The sequence below is a fragment of the Pteropus medius genome, unplaced genomic scaffold (genome assembly GCF_902729225.1).
Source record: "Pteropus medius unplaced genomic scaffold, Ma_sr-lr_union100, whole genome shotgun sequence".
NCBI lineage: Eukaryota > Metazoa > Chordata > Mammalia > Chiroptera > Pteropodidae > Pteropus > Pteropus medius.
This window is the reverse complement of record NW_024342471.1, coordinates 8,768,540-8,794,984: the sequence shown is the minus strand read 5'-3', so window position 1 is coordinate 8,794,984 and position 26,445 is coordinate 8,768,540. Positions and strand designations below refer to the sequence as shown.

Sequence of the window (26,445 nt, the reverse complement as noted above, 5' to 3'; positions counted from 1 at the left end):
GATGCAACCAGGGCAACCCATGGAACAGCCTTTGGGTATTTTTATTGGCTGTAGAATCTTGAATGCCCTGGCTTGTGATCAGTATCAACACAATGTGACCATACCTATCTGACATCCTTCCTTGAAATTTCTCTGGTTTCTCTATTCTTAAGTATGGTAGCTAAAACAAAGACTCTTATAATAATAAAGACCAAAATTTGACCTTTGTCTGTGGTGTTTCTTTTAACATGTTCAGTTATGACTGCCTTTTCACATTTCTCATATATAAGCTCATGATCAGGGAGACTTGCTCTGAGACTTTAGTATGTCTACCTAGTCAAATCCTTTTTCATCCTATTTATTTATTTTGGTCTAGACGTACTACTGTGCATTTGATCCTGTTGAATCGCATCTTATTTCTAGGATAATTTTTCAACAATTCAGATTTTTGCATCTTGTTTTCTAACATACTAAAATTAACAATTTTAGCTTTTTGCTTGTCTGACTCTCCATTTCTGATGGTCACATCAAAAATGATGGTCATCAGAAGCAGAAAGTTGTGACAGTATGGAGAAGACACTAGGTTTAGAGACTATCACAAGCAGGGATGTGACTTTGCTGCAAGTCACTTAACATTTTTGCTTCTGTTTCCCTTGTTTATAGAATTGGGACAAAAGTAGCAGTGAGTCTGTGAGCTCCTGAGGGCAAGATATGGTGGTGAGACACAAATAAGATCATATACATGAAAACATTATCAAATCAAATGAGATGTATGCTCATTGTTACCACTATCTCTATCATAATTATTATCAGTGCAGATTTCCTATGGAGACCCCCAAGAATTGTTTCCTTTAGGACTTGGCGCCAACAGTGCTATTGTTAAAACAGTGACTCTTTGAAGTTAATATTGACCCCTCTTAACTGGAGTATGTGTGAGACTTGTCTTGTGGGATACAATCAAAAACTTCAGAAATCACAGTAGGTTATAACTCTTATCTTCCTCTTTCCTATACGTCCTGCAAAGAAGAAAATTAAATTGGTGCGATAGTTTGATCTTCTCCAGACCTTAATGTAATTCATCAGCTTCATTTCAGCATGATTATGGCCTGACTGATAACATTCGAATGCCTTGTCAAGTGGGTAAATAACTGTAATTTCCAAGGGTAGTGGTCTCTTAATTGGCTGCTTTCCAGCCCTAAGGAAAAGTCTCCTATACTTTGTGATCATTCAGAAATTAAAGCTACTGGTTCTGCATTTCTGCCTGCCAACCATGTACCTTCTCTAATATACACAGGCACTCATTCACACACACACATACACAGGTAAATTCGTTTTATTTGTTGCATTTTATAATCATTGCTGAAAGACCCTCCGTGGATCTTTTAGTCATAATGCAAGTAAATGAGTTACATGCGCATTTGTGTATTTGGTCTCTCCATGTCCCTTTTCTCTCTGTCTACTCTCACCTGTTTCTGTGTATCTCACATAATATTGCACACTGAACTAATTTCTAGCATTAAATTTAAATAGCTTGGCTGACGTTCAGTGCACATAGCCTATTGCCATGCAGTGACTGTGGACCATGGTGTTGCTACTGCGAAGCAGTGCTGATGGCATTACTGGCTACTAGAAAGACAACTAAAACCTGACCTGTAATCTTTTGCACCGTATTTTAGCCTTATGATGAATTTGATGTATTCCTTATGCTTCTGTCAGCACCTCTGGCCTCCCTTTATTATTCGTTCATTCTAACAAAATTTTATCAGCCTGCTATTGTTAGCAACTTTGCTTCAAGATAGTAGCCTTAAAGCTTGTTTTCACCTTCATGCTCATCAGTTCTTGTGGTGTCCATTCCAGCCTTCTTCCATTCTCCCCTCCCACACCATTATTATACCAACTTTCCTCCAGTTTTCCCAGGAGTGAGGCTTAGCTATACTAGAAATGTTTGATGTATTAGTAATTAGCCACTGATGACACATCTGTGTGGCCCATCTCTAGCCACCTTTTGAATTGGGATTCTCTGAGTTATGTTTACCTAAGCTCACATTAGCACTTTTTAGCCCTGCTTCTACAGAAAGCTTGAGGTGTAGGGCACACAAAGGGGCAGCCACATTATTGAAGGTGTTTGTTCCAACAGAGATAAGCACTGGAGTCAGACTACTGATGTATCCTGATCTTGACTCATTATTTCCCGGCTGTGTAACTTTGAGCTTCCCAAACCTCAGTTTTCTTTTCTCTGACGTGGGGATGGTAACAGTACCCATCTCACAGAGTTGTTGGGAAGGATTAAGTAAGGCCATATGTTTAAAGCTCTTAGCACAGTTCTTGGCACATGGTAAACAGTGAATTGTGGGATCTGTTTCTGGACTCAGATCACTTTTGCGGCACCTGTAGACAGGAGAGAGAGGCTGCTTTGTAGAAGATATAATTTGTAAGCTGAGACTTAGAGGATAAGAAGGAGTTAGCATCCCAGTGCATAAAGAAAGGAGGATTCCCAGCAGCAGTATGCTGAAGGGCTGTAAGAGAATATGACACATTTGTGGAAATTGCTTACAGTTTTACTCTGACTGAAGGGTGGGTTAAAGTTGGGAGGTAGGAGGACGTGAGACAGAAAAGACTACCAAGAACAAATCACAAAGAACCTTGCAGTTTGTTGAGGAGTTTAAACTTGATCCTTCATCAGTCCCCCTATCCACATAATCTGGTCCCTCTGTTAAGCAGTCACATAAATGTCTTTAAGGGCAACAACAGCAAAAAGGGGAAAGAGGGCAGTGAATTGGCCTCAAATGAACTGGCATCTCTTTAAAGCTAATATTTCTCCTTGAGAATACTACATTAATTAAACATGTACCTTGTAAGATTCATTATTGCTTTACTTGTGCTCCCTTTTGGTTGTCTCATTCATTAATCTGCTGATTAGTAACCCTGAACTCTTGCATCCCCCCACCCCCTTTTTTTTGCATTCCCTTTTTAATATACTATGCTGTTCCCCCGGGATGTAAACTCCAGGACCCGTCCCTGGCCTGCTCATGTTTGTTTTCTTTGCCCCTTGTGCCTGCCTCTGCTATAACATTTGTAGTATGTGTTAAGTAATCCTTAAGGTAACATTTTTATTATGTCATAAAAAGTGCATGGCAAATATATTATAACTCATGGACTTTGTTTAAAAATGAACGGATAATTTATTGAGTGTGTTACATGAGCCTTGCTCCCCTCCCCATTTCAGCTGAGACTTGCTGCTCATTTAGCCTAGCCTCCTATTGAGTGCTCCCACCCTGTGACATGCTGGGAAAGCAGGCCCATGGTTGGCTAGAAATGACATCATAGTTTATATACTCAATAAAAATTTAATTAAGTCATTACAGGAATTGCAGTCATCATTTAACCCTCTGATTTCTTCTGTTTAGTTTATTATTAAACATTCAGTAATACCAGTCACCAAATCCTGATGGCTTATAAAATATCTGCATGAATTTTAATAGCTTAAATAAATGGGAAAATATGAGTAACTGATATAAAAGGAACCTTTTCCTTGTGGTGGTGCTGTATGTATGTATGGGTTTTTATAAAAAGCAAAGCATTATGGAAAGGATAAGAGGTTAATAAGAAAACAGCCCAATGCTATCTGGGGGGAGTTTCTCCTGTTTTGTCCATCTGTGTATTCATGGGCAGGGTGTTCCATATAGGATGATCTAGCAGTGGAGACACAGAACCTGTACACCAGCAAACAAAAGCTGAAATGAGAGAATAAAATCTCAACAGAGGTTCACCGGAGGGAATATCCAGCCCCCTTTAGCTTCTAGGCTGGATAGAAGGGCCTGAGGGGTGAGTCCAGTAGTTCAGGAAGCTGCTCTCACTTATGCTCTCACCTGTTGCCTACAGATCATGTGTCTGCACTGATTGAGCTTCTACCCTCTTCCGGGAAGGGCCCTTTTCATGATCTAATCCAGCCTGGGTGATGATATCTGAAAACCATTCCTAGCTGTGGCAGCTTGCCATCTCTCAGAGCTTACAAATCACCAGAGGTGGAATATAGGATAAGGAAGTAGAGGAGCCTTGCTAATAAGGAATTCCACTCTTGCTGTCCATTCTTGCGGGGCAATAGCCAGCCAGAATGCAGGTGCATCCCAAGAGGAGAAAGTATGTTCATATGTAAATAGATCTTGCTGGAGAGCAAGACCCCGAGGTTTGCAGGGTAATGTGTTGGTAATCTCTGGAAGTGCCCCATAGATGGTGAAGTAGGAAAAGCACTCGTCCAGAAATCAGATTCTAATACTGACCCTGACACTAACTCGATGTGTGATCTTGGACAAGTCGTTACTCTTTTTTGGGTCTCAGTTCACCATTTCCTCAAAGGGATTGAGCTAGGTTATTTCTGAGGGCCCTTCCAGTTCTAAAGCCTGCTGGTTTGATGAAACACATAAACCAGCTCTGTGAGCAGTTTCAGTGAATGTTTACCTCTGAGAGATGCTCCTGCCTTTGTTTGACATTTCTGACGTTGTCTGTTTATGGCTCTGGTTCTTCTTAGAAAATTAGGAGAACAACTAGTATGGTGGGTGTAGCAAGAGCCCCAAAATGAGTATCAACAGGTCTGGGTTGTAGTGCCACCTGCAGAAGGAATTAACTTTAGCTCTGGCTTCTTTCATGACTCTTCCTTTTGCCTGAGCCTGTCCTGGAAGATGGCTCAGTAGAAGTTGGGCATTATATGAAATTTCAGAAACATGGAAGGTACTCAGCAATAAGTAAATGGGTGTCATTGGCTAGAATATGCTATGTGTGGCACTCAGGCGCTTGTAAGGATTCAGGCAGTAGCATGCCAGTTTTAAACCCTGCTCTGGGCCAGGCCTGGACTGGGTGTTGGGGTTGCCAAGATTAATCAGAGTTCCTTACATCCTTTGAGTAGCTCACCAGACTAGTGGGAGAGACAGGTACATAAGCAACTCTAAACCATGTTATGCACCCAGTGAGAGAAGTGTAGACAGAGCTGTGGGAACACGAAAGGTGGATGGCTTATTTGTCCTGGGTTGAAGGTGGGGTGGGGAAGGTCATGGATTGTACTGCCAGCCTACACCCAATCTCACATTTTCCAGTCTTGAGCTTCACAATTTTCTCTTCTTTTTTGAAAATGATTCATAACCATAAAGTATTGGAACTGGTTTTAGTTTTATGCAAACAAACTAGAAAATATTTACTCATAATTCCTTGCATTTGCTGAGCACTTTACAGTTTACCAAGGTTTTCAACATACATTGTTGCATTAATGAATGAATAAATGCTAATTCAAACCAGCCCTTGTGTAGGACATTTTAAAGACAACAAAATAGACTCAGATTACTTGATTTACCCAAGATTACATCTCACGTAATAGAATTATGACTTGAATTCAGGTTTTCTGATTAAATTCACCACTCCTTTCTACCCTTCTTTAGAGACCAGTTATAAACCATGGGATTAAATCACTCAATCTTTGATTTATGTTCCAAAATAAAATTATTCTCCTGGAGGCAGAAACCCGATAGAATGTAAGGCACATGAACTTTGGAATCAGACTGACCTGGATGCTAATCTCAGCTTTATCACTAATTTGCTGTGGGACCTAAGGCAAATCACTTCGCTTGTCTGAGTCTCAGTCTTCTATGTCTATAAAAACATGACTATAGTATATTGACTTCTTTGAGTTCTGGTGATGATTAGAGGAGATGATGTCCATAAAGCACCTGGCCCTTAATAAGTACTCGGTAAATGAAGGAGATGATGGTGGTCACGGTCACGGTCATGGTCGGGGAGGGCTGTTAAGCACAAATCTTATTCTCCATATAAAGTTCCAAATGACTTTTGGTTGTCTCTAAAACCTGTCAGTTTAAATATTCAGGGAGTCCTTACTACATATTACATATTAGACCAGGCTTTCTGCTGCAATCCCAGAGGAATGAAAATTGGATCCTGTCCTCAGGGATATTCCTGGAGGTCATATTCCCAGAGGTCTGGAGGTCAGAGTTTACTCCATTCAAGACATTCAGTGGGGTAAATGCCTTCTAGGCTCTGAAGTCCCTCCTGGCCATTCTCTGAGAAGAATCCTACCAGAGTCTCCGTGGTCTCACTGGAATTGCATTTCTAAAATAGTCTCTTAACAGAAACTACCTAACCCGTCAGCCCGTCTTATTCTCTCCTGCCCTCCACGACCTTTGAGTCCCCCCTTTCTCCTCAGCATCTTAGAGTCCTGCCTTTCTCCCTCCTCTTTCCACCTCTCTCATTTTCTTCTTCTGTTCTTTTATTACAAGCTCTTTCGAGTGATTCCTAAGACATTTCCTGACCTGGACCCAACATGTCTTTCCAGTGTTTCTGCCCATTCACCCTCCCTGGTACTCCTCAATTTTTTTTTCCTGCCTCTGCACCTTTATATACCTTATTCCTTCCGTCTAGAATGTCCTCTCTTCTCCCCCTCACTCTGTCCTGTCAGACTCCTCCTCCTCTGAGGTCCACTTAAACATTATCTCCTACAGAACTCTTCTTCCCCAGCTCCCCCAAGCAAAGATATTTGTCTTAAAATTCATTTATGGCTCACCACTTTGGAAATAGAATTTGAGACAACACATTGCAGGATAATTAGAGTTGACCCTTGAACAACCTGACATCGAACCCGTGCTCAGTCAAAAATCCTCATATAACTTTTGACTCCTCAAAAACTTAACTACTCTTGGTATTCACATGGGATTCAAGGACCCCCTGCACATATTAAGATCCATGAATGCTCAAGTCTCCTATATAAAATGGCATAGATCAATACATACAGTTGGCTCTCCTCATCTGCAGACTCCCAGTTATGGATCGAAACAGTATAGGTACTTATTGAAAAAAATCTGTGTTTAAGTGGACTTGCACAGTTCAAACCCATGTTGTTCAAGGGTCAACTGTAGTTTTTACGTGTCTGTTTTCCTATACTAGATGGTCTGCTCCTCCAGTCAAGAAACTGTTTCTTCTACTTCATGTTTATAGCAGTAGTCCCCAACCTTTTTGACACCAAGGACCAGTGCTCCTATGAGAATCTAATGCCTGATGTTCTGAGGTGGAGGTGAGGTGGTGATGCTAGCGCTGGGAAGTGGCTGCAAATACAGATGAAGTTTCACTCGCTTGCCTGCCACTAACTTCCTGCTGTGTGGCCTGGTTCCTAACAGGCCACAGACAGGGGGGGCCCTGGTTTGTAGGATCTAGCACAAAGCCTTGACACATGATTGGGGCTCAATTCATTAAATGGAGTTACTGCTTTTTGTAATTTGGCATCAGAACTTAAAAGAAGCTGTCAAACTGGGGAGAATCCTGACAGATCAAGGAAATGGGGACGGACTGGCAGTTTGACCTGTTAGGGACCCTCTGACCCTCTCTTCTACTACAAGTGTGTGGCAGCTCAAAACCAAAGATCCCACTTTTTGGTTTGTTCCTTTCTTTCATACTTTTGTTTTTGCCATTTCGTTTCTGTAGGTTAATCCCTATATCCTGAAGAAGAACATGACGGTTATGACAAATAATTTCTATGCAGCAATCTTGGGATATGATGAGGTAAGATCATTTGTGAAGCCTTAGGCAGAACAGTGGCTTCCCCCAACAAAGGCTTTGGTGAGAGCCTCTGAAGGAAGCTTCAGGGGCTGTCGTTGCCTGCCATTATCACTTAGTATTTATTTCCTCATCTTTATTGGCAAATAGAACAAATATGCCTAGTTTGTGTGAGGGAAAGAGGGCGCTATATAATATGGTCAAATCATTCAATTAGTCAGCATTTGTTGATAAATAGTATCATCTGCCAGACAAATCACACTTTTTTTTTTTTGGCTTTAATTATAAAAGCAGTGCATACTCATTTAAAAAATTCATAAGGCCATACACAAGTGGTTGAAGTAGAAAATAGAAAGCCCCTTTCCTATCCTACCCACTTCCTAGCCGCAGAGGAAAACTGTATTAATAGTCAATTGGGTGTCTTTCCAAATATTACCTGTGTATACATAGCACCTATATATTTATGCAAATGGAAGTTACACTATATACACTTAACTGTAACTTGCTTTTTTTACTGAACAATATGTCTTGGGCATTCTTCCACATCAGAACATTTAGATCTATCTCATTTTTTTATTATAAAATATATATAACAGAATTTTAACCGTTTTAACCATTTTTAAGTGTACATTTTAGTGGCATTAAGTACAGTCATATTGTTGAGCAACCATAACCACCATCTACCTCCAGAACTTGTTCCATCTTCCCCAACTGAAACTCTGAACCCATTAAACACTGTTCACTCATTCTCCCCTGCCTCCAGCTCTTGGTAACCACTATTCTGCTTTCTGTCTCTGTGATGTGGACTATTCTGAATATCTCATATAAGTGGAATCATACAGTTTTTGTCCTTTTGTGTCTGGCTTATTTCACTTGACATAATGTCTTTAGGTTTCAACCATGTTGTAGCATCTTTCTCTTCTTTCCTCCCCCTGTTATTATGGAAATTTCAAACACATAGGAAAGTTAAAAGAATGGTATGATGAACACCTGTGTGCACACCACCGGGATTCATCATACCTCATCTTTTTAACAAATCACGTGCTTTTATGCTCGTTTTGTGGTTATCTCGGATTTATCACCCCTTCTGGGAAATGGTCCCAGAACTTCACCAGGCTCAGCTCATTCCTCCCTCTCTGGACTCCACAGCCTTTGCTACATTAGTGTTAACTGCCATCCTGGCTGGGCGAGGATTTCTTCTGGGTAGTGGCAGTATCTGCTGTGTTTATATTTCTATTGGCTAGCATGGTACTTGGCACGTAGTAGGTGATGAGTGAGGGATGGAAGAAATACATAAAAAGATGAAAGTAAGAAATTGGAGTTCAGGCTGGAGGAAATGTTATCAACCCGAAGATAATAATTAAAGCCAGGAAATAAGCTTACAAAAAAAGTAAGTTAAATGACTTGCTTAGGGTCATAGGACTAGTTAAAATTAAAGTTTCCCGATTTTCAAACCATTAGATAATATCAAGTATAAGAGAGCAGTTTAGATTGCATACCAAACACATCATTAATTTAATATGAACTTTGTGGGAGTGGGGTGGGAGTTGACACACTGCTTAAATCTACACATTGGTTGTTAAATGAGAAACATTCTGATTACAAAAACCTTACAGCACATAAAAGAATGAGGTGTAGAATTGAAGAAATAATAATTTTCTATTGGCATTTGTTTGAGGTCTTTATTGCAGGCACTCAGTTGATTCCTTTCACCAATATTAATAAAGATGTTCTGAATTATGTTTCTTCTCTGTCCTCCATCCCAGTCCATTTTGGCAGAGCCATCTTACAAACATGCCTGATCATGAGTCACCTGGGGTGCTTTTTAAATCTTAATTCTTGAACACCTCTCTGAAGATTCCAGTTCAGTATGAGTGGGGCCTGGTATTTCAACAAGTACCCCAGGTGACTCTAAGAATAGGAAAATTTGAGAAATGTTCTAATTACCAGGGGCACTTTTTGGAAATACCGATGTTTGGGCCCTATCTCCCAAAAGTTTTGACTTAGCTGCTGTAGGTAGACATCTCTAATTGTAAAAGTTCCTCCAGGTAATTGTAATGTGCAATTCTAGAACAGTTTTTCTTAAATTTTAATGTGCATGTAAATCACCTAGACACCTGGGTAAAATTCAGATTCTGATTCAGCAAGTCTGGGGTGAGGCCTGAGATTCTGCATTGCTAATAAGCTCCAAGTGATATAGTTACAGCACTTCTGCAAACCACAGCTTTTAGAGCTGTGTTGTCCTATCGTAGCCACATGCAGCTATTTTGTTTTAAATTTATTAAATAAAAATAAAAATTTAGTTTTTCAGTCACACTAGTTGCATTTCAGGTGCTCAAGAACTATATGTGGCTAGTGGCCACCGTAGTGAACAATGCAGGGTAGAACTTTTCTATCGTCAGAAATTTCAGTTGGACAGTGCTATTCTTGCCAATGTATAGCCTTCTCACCGAGTGAGGCCTTTTGCCTTACTGACCACAGACATGCTGCTCCTGATAGAGGCTCTTCTGGATAACCAGCTCTAGAGGGCAGTAGCTGAGTCTGTCAGCTTTGTCCCTGAGGGCCTGATTCAAGACCTGACATCTTGTAGGTACCCCCTCTGTAAATGTTTAGTAAACATTACTCTGTTATGTCCTGTAGCTCTCCAAATAGTCTCCGTTCCTAAAGGCCCCGTTCTCTACAAAGCCTTTTCTGACCTCTCTAGATCTCTCTTTTTTACTCTGAATTTCAACATCCATTCATCAGTTTAGCAGGTATTTATTAAGTGCCTCCCATGTGTGATGCACTGGGAATATATTGGCGAATCAAACAAACATGGTCTGGTTCTTTCCCACTGGCGCCTATCTTCTAATGGGGAGGTAGGCAGTAAATAACGAAACAAGTAAGTATCTAATTACAAATAGAGTGCAGTGATAAAGAATAATGGGGAAAATACTTAGTGTGGACTGGGAAGGTCTCTGAAGAGTTGTCATAGAAGCTGAGACTCAAGAATGAGGAAATAGCCAGGTACAGAATACACCTCAGAGGTCTCCCTATACAGATTAGCATTTGCTCATTCTCCAGTATTTAATTCTGTGCTACTCCTTGATGTGCATTAGCTTTGTTCCTTCAACTAGATTGCAAGCTGCCTGTGAGCTGAGACCATATTGCTGTGATGCTGTGTTCTTAGCATCATCCTAAGCACATAGTGATACGTCAAATTAGTCTTCACTGCATGAGGCTCTGCTACTCTAAACCCTTAATTATAACAAGAGTTCTCTAGTGCCAGGATAGTCCCTTTGGCTTCCTCTCAGTTACTCTAGACCTAGATGTCTTAATTTCCTGAAGAATGACTGTTTTGTATTGTGAGAGGAAACAAATAGGAACCCTAGTAGATTATGGGAAAATAGCTATGCTGGCTCCCAGGTACCTTTTTAACTTTCTAGCTTCTTTGTTTTGAAATTTTCACTCTCTCAAACCAGTCTCCCATTTGTTTTCACTGACTTACTAGCAACATGATGGAAAGAAGGCCGAAGCTGGGTTTGTCGATTTATTCAGCCATTTTTATTGCACTTCCACTTTGTGCCCGATATTGCATCCTAGCTAGACCTAGTCAGGCACCATCCCCTGACCTCACCAGTGCATTCTGGTCCTATTTCTACCACCAGTTAGCTCGATAATCTCTAAGCCTCAGTGTACTTTTGTTTCAAATGGGGATAATAATATCTGTTGTTCTTGGCATACATAGTCATTAGGAGCCAGGTGTATGAAGGAACTCTGATAGTCTGGAATAGTAAGGCTGTTATTACTATTAATCTGAGTCTTGAGTCATCTATTTTTTGTCTGACAGCTTGAAAACTGATTATGGGTTTGCCTCTTCCCAGCCATCTCACCCATTACCAAGGCTGCCTGTTTACAGCAGGCCATGGCACCAAGACTGTGCTCTGTGCTCATTCTCCAAGTCCTCATAACACCTGCTCCTGTTCCTATTTCTTCCTGTGTAGCACATGTGGGTCACTGCCAGCAGTACTCCGGCATGTGCCCAGGGCTCTTCAGACACAAGCAAGCTGTTGTGTTAGCAAATAACTTGGAAAACAGTGATGTGTCTGAGCTTGTCCTTGGCTCCTGTCCCCATCCACCGGAAGAGGCTGGTTTTCCTGACTCTGCCATTGTGCCAGGACAGTCTCTTAAGTGGTGAACTTGTAGTGGTGTTTAGCAAGAGCATATGGAACAGGTGGACTCTTTTTCCACCAAACTGTCAGGACCCCATATGGGACATGGCCCTTCCTGGCAGCAGACCTGAGGCCAGACTTCATGTACCACAACGCTCCAGAGGCCAGCCCACAATATATGTCAAATAAATGGTCCTGGGACTTTGTGCACTTACTTACCACTTTAAGGACCTTTCACGACTATTATCTCATCATTCTTGCAACAACTCTGTGGGATAGGTATTATTATGCTTGTTTAGTGTATGAGGGACTGAGGCTCAGGAAGGGCTGGTAGCTTTCCAAAGGTCACAGAGCCATCAAGTGACAGAGCTGCTATTTGAACTCAGGTCGTCTGATCTCCAGAGGCCACCATTGTTTCAGCTATATCCACAGCTGCTTGAAAAAGCAAGCTCTTAATATTTGTATCTGACATATTACACTTAACAAAATACCTTTACATTATCTTACATTTATAATTCAAGGATGCTCGGAGAAGGGCAAGTATTTTCATCTCTATTTGATAGATGAGAAGGTTGAGACTCAGGTTTAGTGAATTATCTACCATCTCTGAGCTTGGCAGTGGCAGAGCTAGGACTTGACCTAGCCTTCAAAATCCCAGTCAGCACTTTGTCTGGTTCTACACGCTATCTTGATACCTGGACAGAGCAACTTCTCCGGGCCCTTCCCTTCCATTGCCTTATCCCAGGAAGCAAGTCCCTCCCCCTGTCCTCCCTGAGAGGTCCAAGCTAGAAAACGGCCCAGGTCCAAGGCCCATCTGCTGATTAGCCTCCGTGATATTTGGACTTTCCAAAAGAGGGCTCCTCTGCGCCGGGAGAGACAACGTTAAGGCACACATATACACAGGCTCTCCGTATTCCCTCTGTGACCCAAGGCAATCCTGCCAAATAGCCTGTGCCTCAACTTAGAGAGAAGCTGGGCCAGCCACGACCAGCTCAGTGCTGGTAACATTGAAGCCAAGGTGTCTAGTTCCCTTCCCCAAAGGGCCAGCTGTCTTGCAGATGTGTACCCCTGGACCAGGAGAGAAGGTGCATTCCCTGCCCACCTCTGCTCCTCGGAAAAAAAATATACACTTAACAATATTTCGAGCCCGTGTTGTGGACAGCAGTGGAGTCACTGCTGCTACTATTTCTTTTCTTAGCCTCTGTACCTGGGCCAGGTACAGTGTGGTAGAGTAGAGGGAGCTGTGGCCTGGTAGGGTCAACCAGACATGAGCCCCATCTCTGCATCACCTTAGCCAGTCACTCAGCTCCTCTGGGTCCCAAGTTCTGTATAAAATGAAGAGGTTGGACCAGATGCTCTCTGAGGACCCTTCCAGCTCTACCATGCAGCTTCCCCATTTCTCACAGTCTAATGTCCTTCTGAGCATGTTCTATGGTTACTAGCATGTTCACAATATCCCCAGCTTTTGTCTCATGATTCTTTCATACTCCCTGTATGGTGAATTGTTGTACCCTGTGTTCCAGGGGATCCTTTCAGATGATCATGGGCTGGCTGCTGCCCTCTGGAGAAGCTTCTTCAACCAGAAATGTGAAGACCCTCGACAGCTTGAATTGTTGGTAGAATATGTGAGGAAACAGGTGAGTGGCCCTTCCCCTCCTCTCTAGAATCTCACAGAAAGCAGGTCCTTCCTGATGTCTGCCAATGCTGGACTGTCAGAGGATCATGAGAGGCTGAGTTCTCAGAGGCCAGCAGTCTGAAGGAACTCTAATTAAATCATGTCAGCACTGGATATCGATAAAGAGAACCTTCTGTGTATTCGCCATGAGTAGGCCAGGGGTCAGGGAACGAGAATAGAAAAAAAAGGCACAGAATAGTCTCCTGCTTCAAGTAACTTTTGGTCATTCATTTACTACACGTTTGATTGCCTTCTGCATGCCAAGTGCTATGCTAGATCCTGGGCACACATAGTCCTGTCAGATATGGGCATGATACAGTGCAGCCACCCACTGTAGCCCCCTTCTCTACCTACTTTGAGCCCCAGGATTCATGTTTCTTTCTTTTAATGTTTAGCAAGACTGGGCTCCAAGCATTATTCCACAGACATCCCTCAAGCCTCTTTCTACTGGGCGCTTTGCATAATCACTTCATTTCTTACCCCGCTGCTGTCCAGGGCTCCCTGATAACCTCGTTTCTAGAAGAAAGCTCCAGAGCGAGGACTGCTTAACTATGGTTTTCCTCAGGCCCATGGAGAATTCATTCCTCGATCTCTCTGCTCCCTAATCTTGTATCGATGAGAAACCCATGCTTTCTAGATGAGTGATCTGAGTGGCAGGGAAGAGGAACATAGAGGCTTTTCTAGGGTCTCCCAGTGAGTCAGCCTGCACAGCTGGCCTAGAACCCTAAACTAGGTGATTCATGTAGTCACTAGAGGCTTCAGCTGTTCCAGACAACTCACCAGCTCAGGCTGTCCCATGAGTCACACCTTTGCTTCATGGGCATGGCCCCTGGAGCCAAAGTGGCCTCACTCCATAGTTATTCTCTTATTTACCTGTGTCCATGGCCTTTAAGCCTTCAACAGCCAGAAAATGGAAGGCCCGATTCTGGCTTTTAAGGAGAAGACTGGGCCTACAAGATGATCTTGTTGATTGCTGGAAAAGTCAGTCTGAGGCTCTTTGGACCTGGAAGCCAAGACTTCCGTTAGACTATTTTTCAAATCTGCTAGAGCCGGAGAGAAGGCACTGTGTCCAGAGGGCCCCCTCACAGGGAATTCTGAGACTTACATTGTTGGCTGGACTCACCCTCAGACAGGAGTAGCAGTTGACAAAGCAAATGTCATGTTTTCTGAGAGACCAGTCCAACTTTTCCAGCTGCTATAGTGGGCTTATGCCAGGGGCCATAATGGGCACAGCTGGGACCTCTCTGAGGGTCCTAAAGGAAAGGGCTACCGTATCAACGCCCCTATAAGAAGTCCTGTATTGCCCCAGTGAGAGGCAGGCAATAAAACCTCGATGGGGCTCTTAGGGAAGCATGGAGCTTTTCTGGGGACCCAGTTCTATCAACAAACCTTTTGAGTACCTACTGTGCCAGGCATTCTGTTCAGAAAGCAAAGATTAATAAATCCTAGTCCTGCCCTCAAGGAGCCAGCTCCTGGTTTGGCAGGGAATCCAGTCAGGTACAAGGCTAACCCCGGAATAAGTCAGGCTGTGATGTGATACAGGTAGGAACAAAGTGCTATGAAGGCCAGAGAAAGGAAAGACTAAGTCTGACGGAGAGGATCAGGGAAGCTGGGTCCTGAGCAGACTCATCCTGCACCATGCTGCTAGTTAGTGTGATAGATGGCCCAAGACCCAGTGAGAGGTTATGTTTATGTTGAGATTTTTATCCCAGGAGATGGGCATGTTGGTGGCCTTAGGGACTAAATGGAGCAGTTGGAAAGAGGAGTGGGTTTTAGGGAAGATAATGTGTCAGTTCATCTCCTTGCCCTGGAGAACAGCAGGACATGTGGAAATGTAGACTTGAGGTATATGTGAGAGACTGGGGTTCAGTTCGAGGGTCAGCAGCCTGAGAATGAAACAGTAGGAGCGAAGGAATTCTTGGAAGGGGGAGATGATCCAAGGCCTAAGATGAGGCCTTTGGACCCCTGTCCCTTCCCCTTATCCCCCAAATGCCTTCTCACCCCAAAATGGACTTCACTTTTCTGGATCCAGTGCTGATTCCTGCTCTGATCCAGCTCACCCTAAATTTTGCCTGGCTACTTGAAAGCATTTCTCATTCTTCTGCTCTCCTTATTAGCAGCAGCCTGGGGAATCCTCCCAGAAACCACCTTTATCTCCTGAGACACAGCCACTCATTAGGTCACCTGCTTCTTGCAGAACTGTTTGATCACACCTCCCTTGCAGCCATTCCTGTCTTCCATCACAGGTGTCCCCTCTCCACAGAGCTGTTTGGGGGGATAAACTCCTCCAGCCATTCTAGAGGGATGAAGCTGGGGCCCACTAACCAGAGTCCGGGCCAACTAACTTGGGGTCAGGGACCACTAGAGGACAGCAGAGACGTGCATAGTTAAAAAAAAAAGTTCTAGTGTACATATGTTCTATAATTTAATCTTGTCATTTAATCACGTCCTGTGGGTGTACAGTACTATCCCCTCTCTCAGACAAGGAAACTTAACATCTCACAGAAGGGCATTTGGCTCACCTTGGGTTCCATTGCCACTCTGAATGGACACACACACACCCCTACCTCAAGGATGTGTCTCCCCAATACATCCCCCCTAGAAAGTTCTTTCAGTCCAGAAAGTCAGGGCTTGTGTGTCTAACTGTTTAAAGGCATGATGGGGAATTCCCTAAAGCCTTCCCAGTGAGCTTCCCCAGTGACTCGTTTTGCCAAACCTCAAGTGAAATAAATCTGGGAGATCAGAGACACCCCCAACCCTGCCCGCCGCCAGCCTGGAAGCTAGGATGGTCAGAAGTTTCCTCATGGCCCCTCCTCTTCCTCTCTTTTAGAAGGCTGTTTCCTTATGCCACCTGATGTCTGTCCTGCCTTGTCCCTTTCCTTTGTTTTCTGCCCTCCTGGTTGCAGATTCAGTACCTGGACTCCATGAATGGTGAGGATCTGCTTCTGACAGGGGAGGTGAGCTGGCGCCCTCTGGTGGAGAAGAATCCTCAAAGCATCCTGAAGCCCCATTCTCCAATTTATAATGATGAAGGTCTTTGACCGTCTGGTCGCTCTGAACAGCTGGCCAGCTTGCTTTGAAGAACCACCAGCAGAGAGGTGCCTGTTTGGCCCAGGACCCTGCAGAAAGTGGCGTGAACTGACCTATGAACAGTATCTGTCAAATACCTGGCCCCATTTGTGTTGATTTTCCTCTTAATATGCCCAGGAATCTGATCTGGTGGAGTGCAGTGCTGGGAAAAGCTCTTCTGGGGTGTCCTCTTCCTCAAGTGAAGCCCTGAACAAGAGCTCCTCAGTACACATTCCTCAAGCCCCCTCTAACAACCTTGTGATTGACAGCTTTCCCTAAAGGCTGCGGAAGGGATGGGGTAGATTAGGAAGGGGACACCCCCACCAAGGGCCCACTGTGGCCTAGGAGCAGTTGGTAATGCTGCTGAGTCAAGACTGGTAACCATGCTCTGTCCCCTGGCTTTGAGCCATGGGTTGAGTTTGACATTAAAAGAAACAGACTTAACTCTGCCATGACTCTTCTTTATTCCAGGGTCTTTTAGAAACTTATCTGAGGTGGCGGATGCTATAAGCTAAGGTGGACCCTTAGCTCAGAGACAGGGACAAGGAAAGGATCAGGAGGGTCTCTGCTGCTGCTTTTGTCTCCAGTTCATGGAGTTGTGGCCCGCCAAGCCACAGCCTGCCTGGCCCTGTCCTTTGGGGCCCCCAAGGCCTCTGATGGCCAGGGGCTTCTCATATCCTAAGTCATTTGGAAAGAGGCCTCAAGAACAAAGGTCCCTTTGTCACCCTCCAGTGACCCAGGTGAGAAGCGTGCTGTCTTTCCTCTCTTAGTTCTCCCCTTATCTGAGATACTGGGGAGAAGAGAACATTCTTCCTGGCTTAGTTGTACCATTTTAAGACCTAGCCCCATGCCCAGCTCTCTATGCCTTTCCCAGATTCTGGAGCATATGCTGCAGAGCCGCTGTGGTCTGAGCACTTGAGGACCAGTCCCCTCCTGCCTCTGAGTATAGGTCATCTCTTGGGAGATTTTCTTTAAATTGAAAAAAGGGGGCGGGGAACTATATTGCCCCTCCTTCCCCCCATCAAACTTCCTTCATTTAACTTGCTATAAAATGAGTCATATAACGAAACTCTATATGGGTGAGGTATATCCCACTTCTGTGAAAACATTACAAATCAAACCGCCTTCTCTGAGTTTATTTAAGATGCTTTTGTTGCGAGCGGAGCTCTAGAGTGAAGCCTCCTCTGTGTGTGTGAGATAATAACACCTTGTAACTCATTACAGCTGGGCACTATTTACATAAACCAGAGCTGAGCCAGGCAGGAATTTGCTGATTAATTTATTTTTAATGGAGTGAAGTATACCATGCACCAAAATAAACTTTACTGTGTGTACCTAACTGCTCCTGGAATGGATGGAAAAATTAATGGAACAGATTTTGGCTCCCAACTCTGCACATTAATTCATATATAAAAGTTATTTGAGCTTAACCCATTTGCTGCCCACGGCAGCTTCCCAGCCACAGATCCCAGTTCAGCTACTGGGCTTGTTTTAGAATCATGGAATCTCCGATTTGGAAGGAACTTTTGAGGTCTTTTAGTCTAGCTTTGGTTCAGAACTTGACGCCCCTTCTCAACATCCCAGTTGGCCTGTGTTCACACAGGCCATATATGAATACTTCAGCAGCAGACGGTCCTGGCCTCAGAGTCATGTCCTGTCTCCACAGATGAGTAACCATCAAACATTGCATGCATCTTATACACAGAACTGCGTTTCAAAGAGCCAAATCCGTTTATCATGTATGTGATGTCCCAAAGCCCTTACTTTCTGTCAGTATCTTTCATTGACTATGTCCCACCTCCCATTCAAGAAAAAATCCAGGCTCCTTGGAGGCTGCAAAGCTCATCTTAGTTTGACCCCTGCCTGTTTTTGTCAGTCTCTAACCTATTTCTTCCCTGAACAAACTGAACCACTTGGGGTTACCTGAGGAGACCACCCTGTGTTTTTCCTCTACCTGGATCCTCTTCCTCCCTCTTCTGACTAAAGAAATTCCACCTGTCCTCAAATACCCTCCTCTCCTGTCCGCCCCAGGTGGTATCCTCTGGTGAAACCATTTTTACACCCACCTTCCATCCTGCACTGTGAGCTCCTTCAACGTGGGCACTATGTTTGGGCCAGTCGCTTTTGTTTCTCCAGTGCCCATAGAGTGCCTGGCTCCCAGTAGGCATCAGTGTAAGCTTTGATAAACAAAAGAAGGAATGAATGACTAAAGCAAGTATCAGTTACAACCCCAACAACAACAAAAAAGCCCCTTTCTCTTAGTCTGACCTACAGTTCAGTTTATTTTAACAATTTGGTAGGAAGTACTTCCTTTGGCCTTTGCTGTAGAAACAAAACATTCTTTCTCTAGCTAAATAAATATTTTTTCTATTGTGAATTGTTACTATACAAAACAAGAGAAGGAGATGATTTCTTGCCCTCGGGGAGATTGCTCTCTAGGAATAGTTTTTCCATGTATACTTCCAGAAAGGATCACAGCAAATTAAGAGACACAGTTATAATAAAACTGCAAAACAAGACTAAACTTAAGATGCAAGTGTTGAGAGGAAAGAGAAGGAAAATCATCATCTTAGAAAACCTAGGCTGCTAATATCCCAACTTTCGTATGACTTTTAGGGTAATTCATGAAGTGTTTTTATTGCATTATCACAGCAGTCCTATAAATAAATATTATCCTCATCATTCTTATCCCCTTTACATAAGTGAGGGGACTAAGGATGAGAGAGGTCAGGTGGGTTATCCAGGGTAACAAGGGGCCAGGAGTGCCCCAGCCTACGTCTCCCCAAACTCGGGGCTGTTGCTCTCTGTCCATCTCACACTGCCTCCTTCAGGTCAGTGAGGAAATCTGCAATTGAGTATAAAACTTTGCTGAGCTTCCTGGCAGCGGGAGGCAGAGCGGGAAAAGTCTTAAGGTTACGTAGTTCCCATTGTTACATAAAAGGAAGTGTACTTATTCATCAGAAGAAACAAATGTTTTCCTCACTCTTTGGAGAAAAATATTATAAGGGTTTTAAATGAGAAATACTGATCAATGAATGACTAGTACCCCTAAGATTTCTTTTTGCCTAAAATTTTAAAAATCATAAATGCTATTTCTTACATCAGGCTAAGATTAAAAGCTCAGGCCACAATTCAGCCAATATCTTTTCTGCGATTGTTTTGTGCCAGACACTGCTTGGTATTTTCATTTTTTATCTCATTTAATCCTCCGGCAATTCTGTGAGGTAAGTGTTGTTAAGCTCATGTTACCACTGAGGGAAACTGAAGCTCAGGGGGGCTTCCTGCATTTGCGCTGCATGCAGCCTCGGGTGGTTCCAACATCCACGTCCAATGCTTTTAGTTCTAGAAAGAGTACCAGGTGGGGAAAGGGTCAGTTGTGCTACAATTTAAAAGTAAAAGGAAACCTAAAGCAATATTCCAGCCACATGGGGTTGTGTGGGCGCACACACATAGGGACAGGAAAAACCAGAACAAGGGGGTTAGAAATTAGAAAAGCCTTGAAGGGATTTGGGACATACAGGATGGGCAAGTTTCAGGTAAGAACAGGAAGCAAGGAGCTGCCCAGGAAAAGGCACAGAACAGGAAGGTCTTCAAACTCAAGTGGACCAGCTGAGCTGTTTGCCAAGGGAAGAAAGGGTTGCAGAGATGTGGGTGGGGCCATGGACGGGGATAACCTGGGTAATGCTGCATTTGACGGATGACAGGGAGCCACCTGCATTCTTGGACAGGACTGACCTTACGGGAGTGAAGATGCACAGCAGTGTGCAGGGTGGATTGGATGAGTCAGGAAGGGATTCTAGACATCCAGGCTTGAGGGCCCGGGTGGTGATTGTAGGATTTAAATGAAGTTCAAGCCCCAGAGACATTTCAGAGAAAAAAATCTCAGCTCTCCTCTAGCTGGGAGATGGAGAGATGGGGCTGTCTGGCAGAAGAAGGGAGCGTAGAAGAATCCTCTATGTGTTGTGTTTTTTTCAAGTGCTAATTACAGTGACCTATGATACAGGCTTGCCCACATCATACAACAGGGCAACAGAGCCACCGAGAAGAAACCACTTACTGGTGAAAGGTGACCCCACAGCAGAGCTGAAGAGTCTCATGTCTTCTGAGCCCGACCCCGTTGCTTTTGGTGCACCTTGGTTGTACGTGCATGGGGAGCCAGTCTGGTGGAAGACTTTGAAGATAGAGATCCCCAGGGAGGGCAAGGGCACAGGGCAGGAGTGGACCTTGGGATGATTAGGACAGAGGCCAAGGACTGGTCTTGTCTTGAGTATAGAAGGGACACTTGACATCACAAAATTAGATGAGCTCCCGGAGGCAGAGGGTAATGCATTTACAGGGGGTGGTAGGCAGAGCAGGAACTGGCGCAGGAGGGAAAATCTGGAGAAGAGTCTGGGGAGAGGAAAGCTAGGAGGAGGCTTTCAGTGCTGCACACTTCAGACGGGGGCCAGGGAGTAAGTGGGTGTGTGGTAAGGCTTTAGACTATTTCAGGAACAGGATTTTTGAGAGAATACAGGTTGCTAAAGGTTAAGAAGACAGGGTGTGTTGGCAGCTGTGGTGTCTTGGGAGGTGCCTAGCTGGGCAGAAATGGAAAAAAAATGGGACAAGAGTTAAAAGAGCAGGGTAAAAAATAACAACAAAAACTAAGGTCACCTGAGCACAGTAAAAAAACTAAGGCCACTTGAGCACAGGAAAAAGCTTAAAATGTGGAGGGTGGGAAGGAGTCTGAATAAATGTAAACTACTTAGTGGAAGGAAACTTTCATGAATGTTAGGTGGCATTGTTGTTATTATTTTATTATTATATCCCTCTGCAAGTGGAAGTCTTGTCTTGAGTACTGGGGCTGGGCTTTGCAGAGAGAGGGGTTGGGGGGACCATTTCCTGAGAACAAGCATTGGAGAACAGATGGAGGACAAGGGATTTCTGAGGTGAGGGCTGAGAGGCAAGGGAGAGCTCATGTTAGTCTGCACACTGAAGGAATCTAGAGTTTATCAGCCATTGGGGTGAAGGGGGAAGGAGGGAAGCTGGCAGGTTTGTGGGCAGAGAGAACCAGATAGTCTCAAAGTGTTTGAACTTTTCCCTTGGGAGCAGCCCTCCTGTACTTGTCCTGGTTCTGCCCACATCTGGCCTTCTCCCCACTGCATGCTACCATGTCTTGCCCACTCCGTCTCCTGGGTTGGGCCTTAGGTAGGGGTAAGCCAAACCTCAGGCCTCTGGCCGTGATCCTCTACCTACTTAGCCCTGCCCCAGTGTTGACCTTACCCATCACAAATTTTCTGTGGTTTCCAGGGGACTTCCCTTGAGACATACTGGTGAGTTTAGGACCCAGACCCTGCCCAAGTTCCATACCCCCCTCCCCTCTATTGACTGGGGAATTTCCAGGAAGAGTCTTCATGCTCTAAAGTGATAGAATACAATGTGAGCACTACAGGGGACTTGGAGACCCCCAGCCCAGCCGGCTCGCTTTACGGGTGGGAGGCTGAGGCCCTGAGAGGCTCACATGAGGTTTCACAGTCAGGAAACAGAACCCGTAGGCTTGTGCTGGCTTGCTCATTCCCTCTTTTTCTCTCCGTGTGGCCAGAAACAGCTCTTTCACCTTCTGGTCACCAGCAGGGAAAGAGCCTGCCACAGGGCTGTACCCTAGTTGAAGGTGGGGGTAAGGACATGGTTCCTCTAAGGTTCCAGAATGGGTCATGAGCTCTAAACCCCAAGCACTTGGTTTATACCTTGGCTGAATCTGTGGCTTATAATTATTTATGAGTCTGCCTTTCCCACTAAACCGAGTTCCTCCAGGGCAGAGACCAAGTCTTACTCACCTTCAGAACCAAAATACTGGCCTCCAGTAGGTATTAAATACATGCAGGGTGGATTGGATGCTCAGAGAAAGAGGGGAGGGAATGGGATGGGATGAAGAGGAAAGGCAGCTGGATCAATAATGTTGTGGGCTTAAGAGGTCAGTAGATAAGATCTCTCTCTTCCCTGCCCAAGTTCAGAAGGAATTGAGAAATAAAAGAGAGAAACCCAGAATGATTTGAGCTCAGCTCCTCCCCTACCCACCCATCAGACAAGCCATGCCCTCTCCACTGGGAAGGAGCAGGTACTGGAGGTAGAAGAGAAGCAGGAGTGGTCCTCTCACACTTCCCCTCTGGAGAATGGAGCGGGAAATCTCTCCTTACGGAAACGAGGAGTGGGGACAAGTCTCCTACCATTGGATGGGAAGAGATAGAGGAGATGGAAGGAACGATGTGAAGGAAAGGATGAGACCCCATTGTCACAGACCCAGACCCAGACCCAGACAGCTTCCTGAAATAGAACGCCAAAATTCTCATTCCTTGTGGTCCTGAGTGCTAGGTGTCGGAGGGAGGTATGAGTGCTTGTCTGTGTATGTAGAGTGGAGAGAGAACCTTGCCTCCTGTGAGCTAGGATGAGAGGCCCAGTCTCAGAGTTGTACTCCACTGACACAGCCTGGGAGGCATGTTCACCTACAGGGCCAGCCTTTGGTCTGGAAGGAGCCAGGGGCTGACCAGGAGACACTCCTGGTTGCTGTTCCATTATTGTTCAGGCCTTTGCCGAGCCCCTGCCTGTCACAGCCAGAAAACCTCTGGAATTCAGCATGGACTGAGCTGCTGCTACTCCTCTCCGTGACTGGACAGAGTAGCCCATTTATTCCTCACAACAACCCGGTGAAGGAGGTGGTGCTGGTCCCATTTTACAGATTCAGCCACTATGTCAGAGTTGTGATTGTTCAACTCACCCCTTAAGTGCCAGAGCCAGTGTGACCTCCTGAGGGCCTCTGCAGTACTCAAGGATAGTGAACCACACCCATCTGGGTTGTTTCTGGGAGTCTGGTACTTTGGGCCACTCTCCCCCGGGGGACTGCTTCCTAAGTTACCCTAAAATACCGCTCTAGGAATTTTCCCAACACCTGCGCCATCGTCTTTATGATGAGAGCCAGCACCTTAGCAAGGCCCTCTTCAGAGTGTGGTTCTAGAGGGCCTTTCTGACAGCTCTTTCCCTGCATCACTGCCCCCACTTCCTTCACCGGGCATGCCTTTAACCCTCTAGTCCTCCAGTGTGGAACGCCCTGCTTGCCATTCTACATGTCTTGAAATATTTCTCATCCTTCAATGTCCAGCTCGAGCCAACCTCTGGGAATCTTTACCACTTGGCCCTATATCTCTGGATCTTGGGTCACTTTGCCTTGATTCAAGGGATTTGGGCACACTCTGGCTCTCTTACTTGCCCTGGCTGCTTTTCCCCAGGAATACACCCTGACCCAGGGGTGTCACGTTAAAGGCGTGTAGCAGGGTTGGCATGAGAGCATCCTGTACCTGGAGGGCTGCAGCCCAGCCTCTGCTCCCGCCACCCCCGCAGGACAGTCACCTGCTCAGGCGCCACTCAAGTTGTTCAAGACAAGGCTAAATGGCCCCCAGGAGGGCAGAATGATGCCAGGCAGGCGCCTGACACACCTCCTGGACAGGAAAATATTTTTCTTTCTCTTAATAACAGTTATTAAGGGGACTGTGCCCAACACACTGCAGCTAGGGTCTGGGCTTAGCTATCCATATGGCTCCCATCACCCTGGGTCCCTACCCCTAGGCCCAGGCCCATGGCCAGGATCCATCTACCCTCTTGTTGCCCTTTACCCACTCAGCCCATAGGGAGGGCCTGCCAGTCTTGCAGCCCTAGGGAATTTGATTTGATTTACACATTTTCATTATTAGGATGTTGGGGATCCCTTCAAGTCAGTCTTCCCATCCTTGCAGTCCAGATTTAGAGATAAAGACCACTGACCAGGCGCTCACACACACAAATAGATCTACACCCAGACATGCACACATAAGTACGTATACACAGGTGTGCACACAGGTAAATATACAGTGACGTGTGGCTGGATACTTAAAGGCAGTCAAGCAGATGCACAAACATCCAGTATGTACATGTACGTACATGCACAGGTACAGTTCTGCACAGATATAGGTATATATGTTGAATTGAGCCTTAGGAAATTGCCAATATTCAGTAGTTTTTTACTTACAAAAATGGAATCTAATAAACATGGGCATGGAGGAAAATTTGTAAAAATACTGAGCCAAATTTGTATACCCATATTCAAGCAGCATTATTCACAACAGTCAAAAGATAGAAATAACCCAAGTGTTCATCAGTGGGTGAATAGATAAACGTGGTATATACACACAATGGAATATAAAAGAAAGAGAATTCTGAGACAGGCTACAACATGACTGAACCTTGAGGACATTAGCTAAGTGAAATGTGCCAGTCACAAAAGGACAAATACTGTATGATTCCACTTACGTGAGGTACCTAGAGTAGTCAAATTCATAGAAATAGAAAGTAGAGAGGTGGTTACCAGGATGGGAAGAGGAGGAAATGGGAAGCTGTTGTTTAAAGGGTAATTTTGCAAGAGGAAAACAGTTCTGGAGATAGATGTGGTTGGTGATGGTCGCACAACAATGTGAATCCACTTAATGCCACTGAACTGTACATAGTTAAGATGGTAAATTTTATGTTATGTTATGGTTAAGATGGTACACTTGATGTTATGTGCATTTTACCACAATTAAAAAGAAGTTTAAAAAAGACCGAGCCCAAAATATATACCATCAGGTAGATATGTCCACACTCAGGGATAAACATAGGAACTCAGCGACACAGACACAGGGCTACCTCCCCGCCCAGGAGCACTACTTCAACCCAGATAAGGCCTGGTTCTCCCCTTAGACAAATCTGGAGATAAGGCCCTAATGAAGGCCCTGCCACCTCGGCTACCCCCACAGCTCATTACCCTCCCACAGTCTGGCTCTGCTTACTAAAACCCCTGCCCCTCACATACCACCCCAGCCCCAGGGAAGGGCCTCTTGAACACCTGGTGCTCCAATTTCTGGCCCTAACTCTGAGATGGGATGGAATGTTCCTTGGCCTTTTCCCCCCACTTTTAGACGACTTAAAAACAAAGCCCATTCCCATTCATCTTTGGTCCCAGGGGCCAGCTGGACATAGGGGGCCCCTAAATCTCCCTCCTGCCCCTTGTGCATGTGTTGGACCCTGTATGAAGTTCTGTGGACATAGAAGAACCTGTGCTCTGGACATGATCACAGATAAACCAGTTGCAATCATTACTAACCAGGGTCTTGAGACACAGCGTTAGGTTTCCTGCTCTCCTGGCCCTCCCCATTGGACCTTGTCCCTCCATAGAAAGGTGGTCCCTCAGGCTGGCACTGTGCACCATTGTGACCACTTCTGCCTGCCCTGCTTCCCCAACGAGCTGCTGCCTGCTGATCCCCCGCCTCCCTTCCCCAGAGCCATGCCTCCCACCCATGCTCCTCAGGACTCTGGGACTTTGGCTCTTGTTAAGAGCAGAGATAAGAAATCTGCCAGCCCTTTTTGCCTCCTGACTTTGCAGTGTGTTTCTCCTAGCCTCTGAAACAAACTTTCTCACTAACCATTTAATACTCGACTCCTGAGGAGAGGAGGAAGGCCGTGGTCTGGCCCCCAGCAGGACAAAGAACTTCTCCAGAGTTGAAGGTGTTGGAAATGCAGCCATCTGGAACAGCATTCCAGGGGTGGGCCTCAGCCCATTGCCCCAGATGCACCAAGGGCACCTGCTAAAAAAGCAGGTTCCAGAAGCCTACTCAAGTGGGTGGAGCCTGGGGATCTGCATTTTAACACATCCTGGCCATTCTTGGGGACTCTCGGGTGAGAGCCACTATTCTAGACTCTTGCAGAATGGGCTCAGAACTGGGTGAGGGTGGGACAGGCGACTGTGAGTGCCACAGTTAGGGAGGTGGAGAATGGCAGGACTATTATGGGAGCAAAAAGAGGCCTAGAAAGGGGACAGATAGGTGATGTCCTTGGCAATTTTGTGTGACACTCCCTTCAGCTCTTATTTAGGGCCTGTGCACAGGTGTGCTGAGGCTTGCAATATCCATCATGATAGGTTTGGGGTATGGACATTCTTTGAATTAGTGTTTGGGTCAGTTGAAATGTGATCAAAATGTG

General features: G+C 45.0%; 1 protein-coding gene across 3 annotated transcripts in view; it reads left to right on the top strand.

Annotated features, from left to right (window-relative positions):
* Positions 1 to 17,764, top strand: part of UQCC1 (ubiquinol-cytochrome c reductase complex assembly factor 1) — an 85,149-nt gene extending 67,385 nt beyond the window's left edge. For 2 of the 3 annotated variants that reach the window (XM_039864163.1, XM_039864164.1), the window contains 3 exons: positions 7,459 to 7,536; positions 13,205 to 13,318; positions 16,263 to 16,874. In XM_039864163.1, the coding sequence (XP_039720097.1) occupies positions 7,459 to 7,536; positions 13,205 to 13,318; positions 16,263 to 16,397 (327 nt within the window). In that variant the 3' untranslated portion in view covers positions 16,398 to 16,874. Of the gene's footprint in view, positions 1 to 7,458; positions 7,537 to 13,204; positions 13,319 to 16,262 lie in introns of all 3 variants that reach the window. The other variant, XM_039864162.1, reaches the window with a different exon arrangement.
* The last annotated feature ends 8,681 nt before the right edge of the window (positions 17,765 to 26,445 follow it).